General features: G+C 44.6%; 1 protein-coding gene across 4 annotated transcripts in view; it reads right to left on the minus strand.

Annotated features, from left to right (window-relative positions):
• The window catches only part of TMEM106B (transmembrane protein 106B), a 177,296-nt gene that overhangs the window by 76,371 nt on the left and 81,588 nt on the right, over positions 1–19,337 (minus strand). For all 4 annotated transcript variants that reach the window (XM_069648628.1, XM_069648626.1, XM_069648627.1 and 1 more), the window contains exons 5-6: positions 12,264–12,404; positions 8,091–8,140 (exon numbers count right to left, since the gene is read on the minus strand). In XM_069648628.1, coding sequence (XP_069504729.1) covers positions 8,091–8,140; positions 12,264–12,404 — 191 coding nt within the window. The remainder of the gene's footprint in view (positions 1–8,090; positions 8,141–12,263; positions 12,405–19,337) is intronic.

Consider the following 19,337-nt stretch of genomic DNA (forward strand, 5'->3'; position numbering starts at 1 on the left):
CCCCCAATATAACATTTGCCTGAGCCCAGGACAGGGCTTTGTTCAATTTCCTGCAGTCTGCAGGTACCCCTCCCTTAATTCAATCAGAGAGGTGTGATCTCCTTTTGGTGGGGGCAGCAGGATGCAGTCAGGCCTGGGAAGAGTTGTTGAGCCAGTTCAACTCCCGTCGGGGGTAGTTGTCAGGCAGAATTCAATTTCTTTAAGTCAAGCTTCAGCTAAATGTCCTGTTTGTTCCCAGTTTAAATCAAACTTACAATTTTTACACATGCAGCTAAAATGCTGACTCTAAGTTCAAAACCATGACATTTAACAGTTGCAAACTAGGTGACACTCAAAAGTAGGTCACTCATTTAATTTAAACATTTCGATTTTAGTGGTTTTAAATCCAATTTCAATCAAGCTGCTGACATCCACAGCTCAGCCAGTTTTGTTATAAACATTGTTTTGGGCTCTTCATCTTCCCAGATTTTGTATGCACACAACACTTCATTCGGCCAGATGTCTGCTGGTGTTCAGTAAGATTTTTGAATATCCTGCAATGTTCGAAATAGGCACTTTGAGCTTGCATTCAGGAAAACAAAGGTGATTTTAAGGCGCTTTTGGTCTAACAACACTGTTATTTTTCCTTTGACACCACCTTTCACCCCTGGCGCTTCCGGTCCATCATGCTGGCACTGGTGGGTGGCAGGTTAGACAATCATTTTGGTGTGCGCACAACCGCGCAGTTTTCCTGGTTCTGGGATGGAATGATGGCCGGCGACAGCTCATCCCCACATCCACCCAGTCTATTGATTTAGTTTTGTTCTGGGATAGAATGATGGGTGGCGACAGCTCATCCCCACATCTACCCAGTCTAATAATTCAACATGGGTCAAAACCCTTGACAACTATAAGCACCACTCTCCTCACCTGTAGAATCAGGGTCCGTTAATTCGATGCCTTGCCGATGGGCTAGATAATCGTTCTCCTTTCTTGAAGTCAGCGACCTGACACGGGTAGAAGCCGTGATGTACCACTTAAGGACCACACCACGGCCCCAGCCCCGGGAACAGGCCATGTAGGAGGAAAAAGCCTGTATGTGGAAAAAGCCTGTATGTGGAAAAAGCCTGTATGTGGAAAAAGCCTGTATGTGGAAAAAACCTCCTAGATGTTCTAGCGGTGCTGGCCGTAGGAGGGGGCGCTGGATGCTATCATGGACTGATGTGAAATACACAAGTAAGCAGCTGCCCAGTAAATGAGGAAGAAGGCGTGGTTACTAACAGCAAGGAGTGCAGGAGATAGCCCGAGACTCTACAGAGACCCAGGAGAAGGAGCGAGGCAAACAGGAAAAATCACAGAATCTTCCAGGTAAGTTAAATCAGACACGCTGCAGGGGAAAAGGCGAACCGGAAGGGAGAAAAGAGGAGGCGAAGAGAAAACAGAGAGAATAACCAAAACGAAATGGAAAAAGAGAGTGCTTCGGTGCGAAGCGGAAACATGGAAAACTAGCGTCTCACCGCAAAGCTAACGAACGGCTGGCAGAACGGTTGCAACGCGCCGGCCGCTGGGAACACAGGAAGGAAGTACTCCCAGCGGTCGCGTGGAGCGGTCTGAGAAGAAAAGACTAGACCGCTGCAACCGAACTTCACCGAACGTGATGGATAAACCAATGGCGGCCCCGCCGCAACCACAGCAGACACCTCCATCTGGCATGAATCATGACAGGCGTGGGGGATGCGAGCAATGAAAAAAGTCCTGATACTTTACCCGCAAATGCAGTCTGTGCAATTCCAGAGGGTCTCATTCGGGCCCACAAAGCGCTGCTAGTGGTAAATGGCATTTTAACACATACTAAAATAAAGAAAACTGCAGAATCATTAGAGATGCAGGAAACGCATCCATTAGAGCTCTGTTCAAGCGCTCTCGTGCAAAATACATGCAAACCTCTGAATTTGCATGTGGATTGCACCAGCAGAAATGACTTCACAGAAATGGACATTGCAAGGAGCGTCAGCCTTTGATACTTTGAGGCACCAACGAAGCGACTTTAGATTAAGTTAGCATAAGTAAGACAAGTGTCAAATAACTGTGGTGCAAAATACCTAAATTGCAGTATTGTTATTTATGGAGCAACTCTATATCGGGGTATTTTTTATTTTTTAAATAACAGCATGTTATATTAACATACACCCTGAAGTGAATCACAGAGCTGCAGATAAGACAGTAAAGGATCTACCTAGGATCACAGAGTTTGGTAAAATGTTGAAAGCGGCAAGTGGACAATTTAAGCAACTGAGCACATTTTCACAGGTTTAGTGGATATAGATATTCATTAAGGTTTCCCTTTGCATTTCATGTGCTTAAATAATACTTCATTTGAAGCAATGCCTTTCAAGCAAAGCACATTAAATAATAAACTACCCTTTCATAATTAACTTTACACTATATACATAATTATATAAATATATTGAGCAATAAGAGGATGGCGTTTGTTGTATTCTCCACATCCTTCATGCAAAGTCACAATAACATCATGCAGATTCATGTTAGCATAACAAATCCCCACTGGGTAAAGGCATAGTAATTATTTCATAAAGCCTGCAGTATGATGTACTCTTCTCAATGCGGATCACTCCCTCCCATGCACATTTCTAAAGGGACAAAGGTCCCTGCTGCTAATAGCCCCCACTCCCATCAGTGCCTAATGGCTCACATTAGCTCATGCACCTTGGGACATTGTCCTGCTGGCAGAGGGACACCTGTCTCATTTGGAAAAGGTCAGGTGTCCTGCTGCCAGGACAATGACCATGCGGAGTAGTAATTGCTCAGCACACATTACCCTCCCAGCAGGACACCTTTCCCATTCGGCACCCTCATTCAGGTGCAGTGCCGAATGGGAGAGGTGTCCCAGTCAGTGACAAAAATCCTGGTCATGCTCTCAAAAGAGCCTGTGGGGGCTGCTTGCTCCCCCGCCCCCTACCCCTCCGCGCGGTGTGCCACTGCCTGTAGTTATGGGTGCCAAGTTTTGATTTTAGTTACAGGGACCGAACCAAATTTCGCGATGGTGGGCAGAAATTCCCATACTGTGAAGCAAGGTGGCTGGATCCATCCACCTTTTAAAATCCCATTTACCAGCAGGAACAGAGGAGAAAAAAGCCATAGCATTTATAGGCAGGACTAAACCTATAACAGTCGCCTAAACTGCTGGGCTGTCTAGGCAGTTTCTGCTTTTGTAATCCTACTTCCGACAGCTCGGTCACAAACAGTCCACAAACAGTTTGACCTGTCCACCACCTACCCCCAATCAAGGCTTACCATAATAAGGCATTCCCCGCCCCTCTTTGAAGTGAGAAGCACTTGCTAAATTTTCTAGATGCATGTTAACACTTCACCAAGCCAGAGCCAAGGAGAGGAGGCCAGCCGGAGTGATTCTATCATGTCAATCAATCCAGATTCCTTTTGGTTGCAAAATGACACTCCTGCCCCGTTGTTCAAAGAGAACGGAGAGGGGGCGGGGGCACAAGTGCCCCTCTGCCTGAAGGCATTGCCTTCTTAATGTTCTTTGAAACATAGGAGTGCAGTGATTTGTCTACACATCGTGCTTCAACTTCAAACACTTACAAGGTCATATGCCTGCAGGCAGATCTGCCTACATTTGAAAAACAAAAACCCTGCGACTTCTGCAGCCCAGCTTCTATAATGACTGCAAACTCAGTCCTTGCGTTTCCCTATATTGAAAATGGGGACAACTGCATGTTGTATTATCAAGCGGTTGTGTGTCATCAAGTGTCCGGAAATAATATTTCTCCGGCCCGATGATTGGAAGAAGATATACTCTTCCAAGCCATTTGCTAATGGTCATCCCAGCACTGAAAATACAAACTACAGTCATGAGGCCTTCTAAATGTCTTTGAAGCGCAGGACTGCAACAGGGCTCGTGCAGGCCCATTTCAATCTGATGTTTGGGGGCCACTTAGCCTGGAGTGGAAAAAAAATCCTGCTAACATTTTTTTAAAGTGTTTTACAGTTCACAAGTAACGTTTACACTTAATTAAATTAGAACAAATACATTCAAAGAGAATAATACAACCAAATACACATTCTAATGAAGACAAAGAAAGACAGCCAGGGAGCGATGGGGGAGGAGGGGGTGGATTCTGGTTAATACCACATTATCACAAGACTGCCAAACAGCGGGCAACTGAAACACTAAACTTCCACTGAAAAGCTATTGATCCTTCTTTAGCAGCAACGGTCTATTCTAAAGCCACCCGGCTTAAAAGACAACAAGGCGATTACCCTTCTAGAAACCGATGAGGCCCAAGGAAGGTGATGGCCTGAAGGGCTCCAGTAAATGCAGTTTATGTGTGTAATCTGTGCACTGCAAAGTATGCATTTAAAGTATGGAATATAAGAAGTATGTTGCAATGCCATAAGATTCCTGACTACCAACATGGGGACAATTGCTGGTGGACCCTCCCCCAAGCTTGGACCCCTTTCAACTGAAAAGGTTGAAAGGAGCCGATGCCGTCACTGGACTGCAGTGATTTGCTGCCGTCCCACGCTTCAAAGAGCGTTTAGAAGGCATATGCCTGCGGGCTGTGTTCTCAGTGTGGTGCTCTGTGCTATGATTTTTCTCCTGCCTGATGATTGGCTGGAGATGCATTATTCCCTGCCATTTGCTAGACGTCGTCCCACACGGATAACAACCTGCAGGCATGAGGCCTTCTAAATGTTGTTTGAATATCCATGTGATAAATGAATAGTTCCTGCGCTGCACGGTTAAAAAGGCCAGAGATTACCTTTATAAAACATTGTGTTAGTTGAAACTGCGCCTTATTTAGGCAATTGCCATATTGCAAATAACTGTTCATCCCTTTAAAAATAAAGCTATCAAAATTGCTAATCATTTAGGTTGGATTGCTAATCAATTGTTTTTACTTAGCAATTTTGGCTAATCAATTTTGCAAAACTAATTTATGCCTTGAATAACTGTGGGTAACGGTCTTGAGCACCCACTGGTCTGAGGTCATCCCCTTCCATGCATGAAGAAAAGATGTTAAACGTCCCCCAACCGGGGAGGCATGGCTGGGGACCCGGACTGGCGAGTCATTTCAGAGCAGAGGCCGGGAAGCCTATTGGAGTGGAGTTTATGCCCCTACCTTTGCCTCTTCTTTGTCCACTTTGTTGGTATAGGTTTTTGCCAGCTGCGCCTTGTCCGGAGGACCATGAGGTACCCCCGTGCCATACTGGTTCTGTGTAGAACTGGAAAAAGACTGGCCCCAAAAGGAACGGCAAGAGTTTCCTCCCCGTTGTTGATATGGTCTAGACGTGATCTTATTCAGACACTTTTTTGCCGTCTCCAAGGCATAGTCTACAGCCTTGCCAAACAGATTTGTGTCTTCAACCGGTTTGTTTATTAGGGAGGCCTACGTCTCTGGTTTAAACCCTGAGTTCTTAATCCAGGTGTCCCCTTTGAGAAGCTTACCCTGTGCCAGAGTTCGCCCCACCATTTCTGCTGCATCTAATGTATTCTTTAGGATGTTGTGGGCCACCTGTTTCCTTTCTGAGACAATCGCCAGTAGGCGTGATTGAACCTGTTCAGGGACTTCTTGGCGGCCCCCCTGAAGCAGGTTCCACTGCACATCACTAGAATTCGCAAAAAGGGTTGTATTATTAGCAATTCTTGTCAAAAATGCTGCCGAAGTGGTGCTGCGTTTGGCAAGGGTGTACAATTTTTTGGAGTCTTTGTCGGGGGGCGCTTCTGCAGTAGATAGTGGCACCCCAGCCCTCTTCCTGGTGGTAGTGACAACTAGGGTCTGGGTGGCATGCCTTCGGATGTACAGCAGCAAGGGGTGAAACAGTTTTTCATCCCAAGGGTTGATAGCCCTTGTAAGAGAAGGGGACAGCAAAGAAGGAGCAAGGCTATTTTGATGGAATTTAGCAGGGGGTGGGAGGCTTTTCCTTTAGAATGTCCTCAACAAAGTCTGTCTTGAACAGGTTCCTGCATGGCAATTTGGAAATGGTCCAACCTTTTTCAGGATTGCATTAAAAGCAATCTGATCATCAATAGGAAATGTCTGCCGCTGTGGAGGTGAGGAGGGAGCATCCAGACAAATGGCGCCTGTGTCAGGAGTTGGAGTTGGGGAAAGCCAAGGTGCTTCCTCTACAGGCTGATCTCGACCCCAAACTGGGCACTGGTCACACGTTTCCTGCCCAAAGGGATCCTCGGACCTCTTCAGATTCTGAGAATTAAAAAACTTCTTCCTGTGGAGTTTGGCTGGAAAGTTTCTGCGCCTCTGGTATACTAGGGTAGGAATCATCCTCCCTAGGTCTCTTTGGGTAATACATGTTTCTGAGAAGTCTACAAACTGTGACAGTTTGTCCATATAGCTCTCAGACCTCACTCTGGTCCATAATGATGAACCAGAGGGGTCGGGGGTGGCTCTCCAGGAGGAAAGGGGTCTTTAGAAGTAAGGGCCTTATCAGAAAGTCTTAGAGAGGCTCTGGGACCCTTCTGAATACTCCTCTCGACAAGAGTGTGTTCACCGCCGAAACAATAGCTGCGAGATTCTCGTGTAGCTCCGGCGGATGAGAGGGAGATTTCGACGCACCTGTAGGAGGAGTCATGGCTCTCGGCCCTGCCGAAATCTTTGGGGTTGACCCGCTCTTCGTGTTTTTTTTTTGGAAGAGACGCCCTTATGGATGGAATGCCCGGACGCATATTGAGATAACGAATGCGGGGAGGACCGCAAGATCATGAGGATCGGTAGGCGCCGTCTAACTTTTCAGGCCTGTTGGAGTCTGATGCTTCGACGCCTCCGTTGAGGGAGCTTGTGCAGGGTTGTATGTTTAGCTTTCAATGGTGCGGGTATGTGCCTGTCACGGGGGTGTGATCTCCCCATAACAGTGCCAGCTGCCTCCCCGTTTTGGCCGGGCATGGGCAGCTGGGAACAGGATGGTTCTGCGGAAAGGTATATGGCCTCCACATCGGATCCATGGCTGCCGATAGGATCCTTGCTGTCGGCGACAGTGCCTACAGGGGAACCACATTCGGCCTGCATTGCATAGACCGGCCACCGTTTCATCCATTAGCATCTTTGGACAGAAAGGTTTGCAAGACTTGCAGGACTGCTCGTCGTGATTGCGAGGAAAGCACCTATTGCACTTGCAATGGGTGTCCTTCCAAGGATTTTTTCCATTACAAGACAGACCAAATGTAAAGGAGTCCTCTTCATAGCAGAGGTAAGGGGCGGCAGCCAGACCAGGAAGGGAAAGAGGAAAAGGAAATGTATTCTCAGAGAATCAAACCCTGGGGCCCCACTCTCCCTACTGTATAGGCCTGGCCGGAGAGCCGAAGCCATATGGTCGACAGCATCGACCAATGCACCAGTTGGCGAAAGCCGTAGACGTCTTCGGCAAAAGGGGTCCACGAAGCAGCCATCAAAGATGAAAGTTGAAGACTAGACGACCATCGGTCGTGGGACAAAGAAATAATGAATTTGCAATATATCTCATTCGAACTCTGCATAAGGTGACCAACTAGTTGGGCGGAAAGAAATAATCTGAAGGACCTCGACACGCGAGGGATTTTTGGGACACTACACGTCACGTTAGGGATACAATTACAGACACTCCCATGTCAACGTCCCCTTTTGATCCTCAAAGAAAGATGCAATATTCTGCGATTAACACTAGATGTCGGACTATATGCATAGCATGCGAGTCCAAGCAGATTAACAAACACCAGAATGGTAGTTACTGCAGGAGGCTGAAAGAAATCCCAAAGGATGACTCCAGGGGTCCCCAGTAACACTGCCCAGAAGGAGCTAAAATACAGGTGTCTTTAAGAGTTATGGCGGAATATAGACTCCATTGGATAGGTACAATACAAAGAACAGAGTTCCAAAATACAGAGCCCATAAGCCTGAATAAGTGGAAAAAGGCTCCACTCATTCAGGCTTTCAGAAAAAGGTCCAGAAGTCCAGCAAAAAGTGCTGGGGTTCTCACTAGGAGAGTGAATGAAGCATACACATGGTACATCTCCCCAACAGTGACAGATTCAACATATTGGTACACAAGCTGTGTCAAATAGGAAATTAATAACTTACAACATGTAGCTCAGTTCATCTCCAAGTGTTGTTGGCACCATGTAATCGATCTGCAAATAAATGAATTTATTTATTCATAAGAGTAAAAACGCACAACATTTCTGCAACTCAGGGCATGCAAATGGGAGTAATACAACAGGGCATACAAATGAGAATAATACAACAGAAGACCAGTGCAGCAATTTTGCAAACAATTTCAGACATAATGCAAAGGGAGTCCTCACTTTTTTCTCCCCGCACCCCAACATCCTCTGCTCAGGTGGCCAGGGAAAGGACATTGCTTTTGGATCTTGAGCCTCGGGGTGGATATGCGAGGCAGATCACCTGGGTGGAGGTAACTTGGGGAATGGGGAGAGGATTACACTTTTGCTTATAGGTGCGTTACAAATGCCATATTACATCATCTTTGTGTGAGACATGGTTCCCCATCCCCTTTTCACAATGTACCCTTTTTAGGACTGATTTTTGATACTGTCCTGAGGGACAGATGTACAGAAGGCCAACCTATATTGTGACAGGGACAACTCTGGGAGTTGTAGCCGAAACAGTTCAAGGTAGCAGTGACGAGAGGACTAGGCTAAGTCTCAAGAGGTGGAGAGCTTTTAACGGGTCCATATGGGGTGCACACAATTGAAATCACAAATTACACTTGGACAGTATGTATAAAAATACAGTTACTTATTTATGGCCAAATACTATGAAAGATGACTACTAACAGGTAGAAGTATCTCACAACACTAATAATAGATTACATATATATAGTCACTAGAGTATGGCATAATACAAATCAAACCCCTATAAAAGTACAGATTAGTATGTGTACTACAAGTCAACAGAGAATTAACCCTAAGTTCAAAAGTCCTTCCCCAAGTTGTCTGTGCCCTTATGCCCAAAGGTTCCGACACAGATTGTAATGCTGGAAAAAATGAAGGTAGGGTCTCTGGGGTCCAGTGATCAGTTCCAAGGGTTAGATGACAGTTTATTCTAACTAACAAATGTGTCCAACCTTTGGAAGGTTTGCACGAAGAAGCAATGGCAACTAATCGGGAACACTCATGCATAACACTCAGACACACTGAAACCAGTTTGCGGATTGGGACCAGACAATCCCAGCCCATATCCTGTCAGCAAACACACATAGCCCTTCAGTAGCCCGCCAAAATCTTCTGCTTTCCCGAGCACTGCATATAAGGATTTTCCTGGCCTCACAGGCCATGAAGGCTAAAAAACAAGCGAGAAACCTTGTGTCATGGCCAGGTTTGGTCACTAGCCAAAGTAGGTAGCCAAACGCAGCAAGGCTAAAACGAAAAGCACCACAAATTGCTAAAAAGTCACTGCTGCCACCAGCTTGTCCATTTAGAACACCTAGAGTAACCAAAAATGATTTGAGTGTTAGGCTAGGGCAAAAACAAAGTGTACCCCATTATGCTGCATTGTAAAATGCCTTGTAAAATGATAAAGGTTACCACAAGTGATAAAAAGTTACTAAAATTGGTAACAAAGTATCTAGACTAAGGAAAATAAGGTTTCCCAGTATGGACAGCAATAAGGACATGTCAGTTTCCCCATAACAGATGAGCAAAGGGCAGCGTAGTGAAGCGTAAGGCTTCACTGCACTGTAAAATATACAGGCCAGGATCAAAAATAAAAGCAAAATGTTTGGGGGTACATACAAATGGAAGGTCCCAATATCTTTTATAGGTTTACCGTCAACCTCTCCCCTGGTCATCCTGTCAAAATGACCCTCAGATGTCATGGTTATATAAAGAAGGTGAAGAGATCAACTAAGAAAAATCAATCTCCATTTGGGTGAGACATGGTATCCCCCTTTCCCTTGTCAAAGGAAATCCAATATTCCCCTTGCCTTTGTATGATGATGTCAGCCCTTGACTCTTTATTCTGGTCAAAATGACCCATAGTCCTTTTATCATAAGACTGGGATGATGAGGAAGAAACTAGGATTCATGCACACACCTCTGCATTCACACCACTTGGTACTGAGACGAGTAAGCAGGCTCTTGAGGAGCTTAACTACAATAGCCAGCCATGTCCTAATGATCAGCTTCACCAAGTCAGGCAATCAATGTGGAGGACTTGCACCTGCAGCTTGTCAACAAGCCTCATGTGTATAAGAGTGAGAGGGAGAGAGGCATGGTGAGAAGGAGCTGGCGAAGGACGCAGCGTATAGAGGAACTGGCTAGAGGGAAGCCGGGACAAGCAAAAGGGCAAGGGAGACGCTGGGGCCAGGACGGGCCATGGAAGGGTCGAGACTCCTGCCATTCCTCATCCCTGGTGCCCACAACAGAAGCTATGGGGCACAAATGCCTTCAAAGTGCTACCAGCCGCTCAGAGAGCTCAGAGTGAGAGAGGCTCTCGACAGCCCCTGAGCAGGAAGAGAAGGGCTGTGAACTGCCCAAGACAGTGAGCGATGCTTGCTGGGAAACCTGCAGGAAAGCAGAGCAAAGAGGAGGAAACTGAGAATCCCGGAGGCGCAACGCTTACCATTGAGTGAAGAAAAGGGAACACTCATACCGGGGCAGTGGAACGGTCGTACCTGAATGCCAAATGAACTCAATCTCATTGTGCATGTTACAGAAGGGCAAATGAGATGACTGTGAATAACGAACAAGCTACCAAGTATAACAAGTACTTTTGAAGGGTGCAACAATCCACATTGAATACTGAACTAAGGGATATATTGAGTATGTTTTGAATACGGGAACAAAGCAAAACAAGTGCTGAACCATTATGAACATTTATGAATGAAGTGTACTTAAGATGAAGTGAAAGCAAGGTGGTGAGAAGGGCTAAAGTACCACAGAGTGAAGTATATTAGATACAACTGGTGGCAAAGCCAACAAAATAGCCAAGAGGAATGGGAATTAAGTATTGAGCCAAGATACAAGAGTCTACAAGATTACAGGTTGAGAGAGGAAAACCTCTGTTGTTCATAATCTGAAGAATACAGAAATAAAGCCAAATGCAAAGGGTTGCCAGTTGTGTGTCCTATGATGGGTGGACGGTGTGGTCTGATAACTGCGCCTAAACCGGATAATCGTCATTTGAAAAGAGCCACAGAAAGCAGGACTATCAGTTACGTGACCTGTAGTGGGTGGACTGTGCTGTCCGACAATTGCACCTAGACCGAGTGCCCCACTGAGAATGAACAAGAACTTGAATTTATACTATTTTGAGAGGCAGTGTATTTGAACTGCCTTTTGAGTTTTTGCCAGCTGCAAGAGTCAGCTTCTTGGGGAAGGAGCCCCAAGACTTTATGAACTGTGTTGAATCTTGGGGATGGGAAACCCCAGAGGCCCTTTGAGGAACTGTCAAACTGTGTTGAACGCTCGGGGAAGGGATCCCAGATGTCTTTGTGGAACTATTGAGAAAAGGGGAAGCTCAGAGAAAGCCAAAGAGCTGGAAGAAGCTTAAAACTTTACTTTTGAACACTATTTATTTTGCTGCCGGCATCCTTACACAATGTATAGATTTGGTGTGAGAGCAAGTATAGGTTTTGGACACAGACAGACTTTTCATTTGAACTTACAGACACCGACTATCCTTAGTTTTCTTTAGGTAGGGCAATCCCACCTTAGCATAGGGCAAGTTGGGCTTACTCCATTCGGACATTTAAAAGATATAAAAGGTGAATCTGATGTGTGCGTCTTACTTCATGATGCCTTCACAGTGGCAAAAATTGGCATTTCGTGTGAAATCATGAAGGATGAAATGGCAGCTCATCAAATGGTTCATCACAGTCAGGTTTTTGGGATGTGGAAAATAAAAATGTATAAGAAAAAATGCACATCTCGCATCTTCGCGATCTCAATGTCACCTTGTCTAGTAGGATCGCTGTCTTTGTCTTCCCTTTGTTTCGCCTGCCTGGCCTCGTCGCGCCTTGAAACACTTGTGTATAGGAACGTTATAAATGCCATATATCAGATCACAGAAATAGAATTTCCGTTGAGGTTATTCACATGTATGCTAGTCAAACTAAAAAGAAAACGCTTGGTTTTGGTATGCATTGGTTCGGCAATAAAAAAAACTATTCAAATTGTTAACTTTGTTAACATACTCATGCCCTTTATGAGTTGAATATTATTTGCAAGGTTAAGCAACAAAATAATGCAACATCTGTTTGAGCAATAAAGAAAACGTTGTAAATAGCGTTACCTGTTTCATATCTAACGGTCCTATTCGTGTAACATTGTTTAAGCGTGATTTCCCAATGACCGTTTTAGAAAACTGAACTTGGCCAATGACATTTGCCACCTCTACTGAATAATAGTTGTTGTTGGTGATGTTGAATGTATTCTGTAAAAGAATCAAATGATTAAAACACTTGAAAGAAGAAAAAATTACTTTACCAAATCATTGAAAATAAAACATTTACACATTGCAGCCTGGGTAATACAATACATTTGAATTAGTCTATAATGAAACTATAAAATACCTGTGGAAAGAACTCCAGAAAAACACAATGATGTACAGAAGTAACAAAACAAACTGACTTCTGCCCTGCAAGGGCACATGGGGGAGTAGTGGGTGAAGCACCTGCTCAGCACTCGCACTTTAGTTAGAACAGGCACAGTTAAAGGTAATGCCTCCTTTGCCTTTTGTGGTAACGTGTGCCGAGGGAAGGCTATACTCTCAAGCGGGGTGTGAATAAGTAAAATTAGAAAACCAAACAGAAAAGTACAACAGGCCAAAATAAAGGCATTTCCAATCAAGGTTCTACAAAAACACACCCGTGCAGAAAGAAAACAGCATATGCACGATAGCAAGATGCAGCACTCTTGGTAATGAGAAAGGAGGGGGTGGGGGGGAGGCAATAACTACAATGTTCTTAAAAAAGGATCCATTCTTTAGCAAAGGTGGTTAAAGTGACCTAGGCAGTATTTAGGGCTCAAAAGGGACCAGGGGGCCAGATATCAGGCAATAATGCCGTTGCTGTGTCTTGGTGGTTCAACAACATTGAATCGGTCTTCTTAGCGTTGTGCTGGCGGTTCGATTTGGGCTCTAATGCGGCAGTCACGATAGTCCACGCTGCAAGCAGATGTCGAGTCAAGGTCAAACTGAAGGTTGCTGAAGTTTGAAACGATGCAGATCTTGGAAATCATCGGGTGTAGTTCGACAGTGAACAGGCTGATGTCAGTGTGTGCAAAGTACGTCCGGTCGATGTGTTTCTCAAAGGACATGATTTGGAAAGAAGAAAATCGGTTGCTTCGATCGTCAACTCGATTGATGATGGAGGCTGGAGGTTCGGGCAGTTCGGGCAATGCAAGTGAAGCAATGATTTCTATGTTCGAGAAGAGGAAACAACATACTTCAGCTGGTGAGGTGCGGTAGCAAACGTATTTGAATGTGTGATACGAAGGTCAGCTCGAAGAGTGCAACAAAAACGATATGGTGAAATTCTGGACTGGGGAGCAAATTAACACCCATCTCACAACATGATAATGGGCTAATAAACTAATTTCCTTGTGGCCCAGTTTGCTTAGCCCTCAAAATAAGTAGCACTAAAATGGAGGTGAATGCAGGCATTGCATAGTGTAGGAAAAAAGTATATTTACGCTTAATTCACAACTCTAGACAAAAAAAAAAAAGGAGCAATTGTGCGCCAAACTCCAGCATGCTGGGTTAACCTTTTCCAGATTTCGAGGACAAAAGCCGAGCCTCTTGGCTCCTTCACTGTTCTCATGAAGAGGTTTTCTTAACCACTTTTGGTTGCGAAAAACATAGTATCACCCTGTTCTGACAGAAGAGTTTTTTCTGGGTGGTGGAAGAAAGATTTCCAATCTAGGTCCTCACATCCACACAGTCTGAGAACTGGAACCTGTTGGTCCATAGTGAAGCTGACAGTGTCATGCAACATGGGAGCTGTGAAGGACTTTGAGAATCAAGAAGGGAAGAAAGCCATATACAAATTCATCATTCAGTGCTTTAGGTACACATTACAATAATGGGGAACCTGCGCCTCAGCATTCTACTCCAAGAGAGACTTCTAGCTCAGGAGTGTGAAAATGAATGCCTATGAAAGGATCATCTTTGATGGATCACCTTTGAGAATACCCAAGAGTCTATTAGGAATCTGTAAAGATGTAGTGCCCCTGGAAAAGGGAAAGGTCTTAAAAGACAATGGGGGTCATTATAAGTTTGGAGGTAGCCATGCCGTTATTAGCGGCATGGCTACCCCCTTATCGGGTACCGGGTCCCCTGAATGGGGAAGTATCGAGCCATTCCAACCTTGGAGGGCCCGATACATCCCCATTCCCATTTGAGCCCCCCATTAGGGCTCAACGGGAATGGGGAGCATGCCAACAACGGGCCCGTTGTTCTGCTCGTGGAACGCCGCTAAGAACGCCTGCTTTTACCAGGCGTCCTCAGTGGGTTCCCTCGAGCAGACTTGTAATGAGGCGGTAGGGGGTTTAACAGGGCCGGCAGCTCTACCGGCCCCGTTAAACCCCTACCGCCAACCTTGTAATGACCCCCAATGTCTGCCTCCTGAATAAGAGCTTCTTTGTATGTATGAGGGAAAGTCCTTTAGATAGTGAAGTTTATCGTGGTTTATAAGTAGCACTGAAAGATGTTCCTAGATTCTTTGGTAGGCCTAGATCAAGAAAGAAGCATGTCACTTTGTATTAGTTGTTGGGGAAGTCTTGGGAGGAGGAGGACCAAATAAACCCATTATTCACAAAGATACATGTAATCAGCTTCCTTCCTCTAAGATTTCACCAGAGCCATTTTGGCTAGAAAAGCATGACAAATCTCAGACTGAATTAGAACTTGAATTGGTGAATTCCTACCACCAACCTGAGAAATTGATGCATTTATTGGGATGTGAAAATAGACCTGTTGCAGTGTTATAGAATAGAGCAATAAGCCACCTTGATAGAAAGCTAGGATTTGGGCTAGCATCAAAATATGAAGATTCTCGAGGGCAAGAAAGCTGAACAGATGCAGAGCTTGGATGAAGAAATGGTGAGACAAAATGTAGAAGACCAAATCACATAAATGAAACATTACATAAACCAAGGTGTGCCTGCATGTAACCCATGTCTGATCTGTGTCCAGGATTATCATGTGTTCCCAATCCACCAGCTGGAGAGTAAAAACCCTTCAAAGAGAGAGTGTTTGTTGGTTTGAGTTTAAAAGATCAGTTTGCCTACTTTTGACGAGACACAGAATGATCTTTAGTATTGGTTTTATAGGTAGGGCAACTCTTTAGGATAGCGACAGAAAAACATTTATCCAAACCCTTTAATTTTAATAAAATGTCTATGTTGAAAACATTACAACTTTGTGTCCGTCTCTCATTTCTTACCCCTCCCATATGGTGTCAGAGTGGGATCAGATTCAGTTGATACAAAGTACTCCGACTAATGAGTCCTAGGCGTAAGAAATTGAAACAAATTCAATTTCCCCAACATCTATATCTGGAGGGAAATCTAAACAAGCTCTTTTCTCTGCCAGTGGAATGCAATATTTAAGAGACTACTATGGTGAAATGTCTTCTTTCCACTATAATGTAGGGGTGGTATTTCAATTGTTGTCCAGTCAGGCCATTCTACCCATTAGGAAAACTGTAGATGGCACCATCTACCATATTTAATTTTCCCAATTCTATGATAAGAGGCCGATTGCAAATTAACTAAAGGAAAAAAATGTTTGGAGAGAGAAGCCAAACCTTTTCATATAACAATATGCTTGGAATAGGCTTGTCATGGAACCATACAACCTGAAAATAAAGAAACTGATGTCTCATATTCTGAGGAATCAGACCCTTCTTGGGAAAAGTCTTTTGGAAATGACCATTGCTTAGATAAGGAATGTTGTATATGTGGGAGTTTAAGACATCTTACACACCTTTGTCTGTTACATCATTCAAAAATCTCTAATTTGCCAGAAGCGTAACACAAATTTGATGTTGGATTCTCCAGTGAAAGCAGTGTGTTTTCATTCTAAAGAAGCAACTTCTATAGCGAAATCTAGTGTTATGCTATATACTGGGGGTAAAAATGTGCATCAAATCCCAGTTGTAGTGCAAGGAAAAATCATTTGGTCCGAATTAGATACAGGAAGCAAGGGATGTGCAATACAAGCAGATTTACTTCAAGGGTGGAAACCTACAGGACGAAAGACCGTAGGATGTATTCATGGCCATACAAAAGCGCATCCAGAAACTCAAATCCCTGTGACAATACTAGAAAAGAAATATACTTGTTAGTGGATGCAACAACAATTTAGTAACTCAACTTTTTGGGGGGGATTGAAGTACCACATTTTGATCAATGGATCTCCCATGTTGCACAAGTAACACTACAGCGGAAGGCCAGATCTTTAGATGAAAGGAATGCGATGAATCCTGTGGCATCATTACTGAACCCCAGCCTAAAGTCTCCTCTCATGTGGAAAGGGGACAGCAGCAGCTACATGATCCTTACCCTGGGGGCAGTGTTTTGAGGGAGGATTACATAGGAGGAGATGGCTGTTGGTGAGATGTGCCGGGCTCATCAGGAGGAACGTGGTATTTTCCCATTCATTTTGAAGATGACCCTATAATACCCAAGTTCCTGACGGCATGTTATCATTATACTAAGCCTTCGAAGTTATATCCCCAAAACCCCTTACTGCCAAACACCCTATGCAGGATACCAGTTACACCTCATATGCGCATAATGCTCACTTAACTTCTGGTGTTAATGTTTGTTTTTATATGAACGCAAACCTAAAGCCAAATAACTTTAAAAGGGTCAAATGTTCAGTGGACTCCAAATACCAAAAGTCCTTCAGTAGTGGGACAAAGAGGAGAAGGGAGTAATGTGGAGCAGAACAAACACCATTGTGCAGACTAGTTGTATTGCTATTCGGCTGTGCAGGATATTTAAAAATGGTGTGCCTTTTCATGGCTGTAGTGAAGTAGTGGAAGAGCGATGTAGAGTGGGCGCAGCAGGAAGCAGACCCAAGAGCAGACCGACGCAAGCAAACTCTGCAAGAAAACAGGTGCTTCCCCCAGACGGTGAGAGTCCTGGAGAAGCAACGCGGTTGCTGCAGAAGGACCGTTTGCAGACCGGCAGCCATGGAGATGTTAAGGTTGCGCGCTAAAGTCTGAGGTTTCACCGGCAGAGGACAGAGAAGCAGTCAAAAGAGGGTTTGAAATTTGGGAATGCTTTCCTGAGGCACAGGCAGTACTGCTGTTCTACATGACAGGTTGAACACACCAGCAAGCACTGGGGAGTCTGCCCATAAGCATTGGGAGCCCCGGGGCATAGAAGCAGGCACATTTGCAGAGTTACTTTAAAAATTAAACAAGTACCATAGAAAGACTGAATTTGCACGCGTCTCCATATACAAGATGTCAAAATGGGGAAATCCAGAGTAAATATTGTTGTGAGCAAATGAACTTTGAAACAATTGAGGCAACATCTGTATAAATCCTCATATAAGAAAAGTCATTATAGGATGACTGGAACAAGTATTGCCACAAGCTAATGAGGGTTAACAATAAAGTTGGCAGTCCAAACTTGAACAAGTCTCCATATACGGTATGGCAATATGGGGGAAATTGGAACAAGTGATACCTGGAGTCAATAAAGTACAACCAATGAACAAGTGCAGCTGTGTTATAGTTAAAGAGAACTGAAAAATTAATTGAAGAACTGGTGAAAGAGGTGCATCAGGCAGCAAGCCTTTGGGGGAAAGATACCTGGTAGGAGAGTATATCAGGGGATCTACCAAACCCAGGAGGTGAGGTGGGGGAAGGGGGTTCCTGGCAGGGTAGTACAGTAGGTAATCCATCTAGAGTTTGTGAACAGAAAATACATCTTTGTGAAGCGGGTTCCTGGCAGGAGAGTACACCAGGAGACCTTCTTTAATAAACTGTTGAGTAGAAGAGACAATCTGTGCATTCTTATAAAAAACACAACTACTTGCTATTCTTAAGGTGTTGTGTAAGACAATTCTACTATTCTTGGGGAGCCATTGTTTGGAAAGACAATTTTCTCATCATCTCCAAGAAAGTGTTAAATCATCATTTCTTAAATTGCCAAGAAATACTTTGCCATCATTAAACCACCATCTTTCATTACTGTTTCATCATCTTAAGAAAGTGTTATGGGAAAGCAACATTTCTACCACTCGGAAATATTGTTAGAACTGAACCTTTTCAACATTCTACCTTAAACAGTTTAGAGGAAAGGCACCATCCCCTGGATACACAGATTGTTTTGTTGGATGTATATATTTGGTTGTCGCACCCCTTTAATTGAATTCAAAGCAGTGACATTTTCCTTGCACATTTTGTTGTTCATTTTTAGTGTGAGGGTTTCAATTTTTTTTATGTGAGGGGTATTTATTTATTAAACATTTGAATGGCGCCTATACATCAAAAAGTGGCTCCAGGTGACACAAGACAAGGGGGAGGAACTGGAGAAAATAACAGTAATGGTCTTACTAGGCCTTGTGACATTCGGATCGCGCAAGTGCAGTAACAGCTGCACATGGAAGGGGGGGCCCAGGGTCTGAGAAAGTGCTAAGGGAGGACCAGGAGGGCAGGTGCTAAGGGAAAAATGGATGGGGTCAACTAGTGCAAGGGAGGGAGTGGACCAGACTCAGTAGGCTAGTCGGGAAGGGTGCCAAAAGTCAAGTGCTGGTAAAAGTGGTAAGGGGGATGACTGGTCGAAGGAGGTCCTGGCCCCAGCCATGCTCATGTGGGATACAGGCAATCAGACAGAGGCAGGTGGAAAGTAGATCTGCCTCAAGACAAAGAGGGGCAGGCAGGCTGTGCCAGAGGGAGGCTCCTGATGAAGAAAGAGGTCTACCCCCCTCCCACGCTCTGCTTTCAGCAGCATCTGACCTGCAGGGAGTTAGAGCTAGAAGACCGCAGGACTATAGCAGGGAGGTATTTAAGGACATACAGTTGGATGTACTGACATTCCAGGCCCCAGAAAGCCTTGTGGATGAGGCAGAGGGTCTTGAATTATTGCAACCACAGGGAGCCAGTGGAGAGATTTTAGGGCTGGAGAGATGCAGTGCCTGGGCTCGAGACCAAGGATAAATCTTGCAGTCCTATTCTGGATTAGTTGAAGAGGGCGGAGGAAGGAAAGAGGCAGATTAAGGAAGAGGTTGTTACAGTAGTGCAGCCTGTAGAGAACCAGAGCTCTGGAGACATTGAGTTTCAGAGAGAAGATAAGGGAAGGGAAGCGAGAATGCCTCTGAGGAGGTGAAGCTGAAAATGAGATTTCTTGA

Source organism: Ambystoma mexicanum, chromosome 2q (genome assembly GCF_040938575.1).
Source record: "Ambystoma mexicanum isolate Mex_15411 chromosome 2q, UKY_AmexF1_1, whole genome shotgun sequence".
NCBI classification, from domain to species: Eukaryota; Metazoa; Chordata; class Amphibia; order Caudata; family Ambystomatidae; genus Ambystoma; species Ambystoma mexicanum.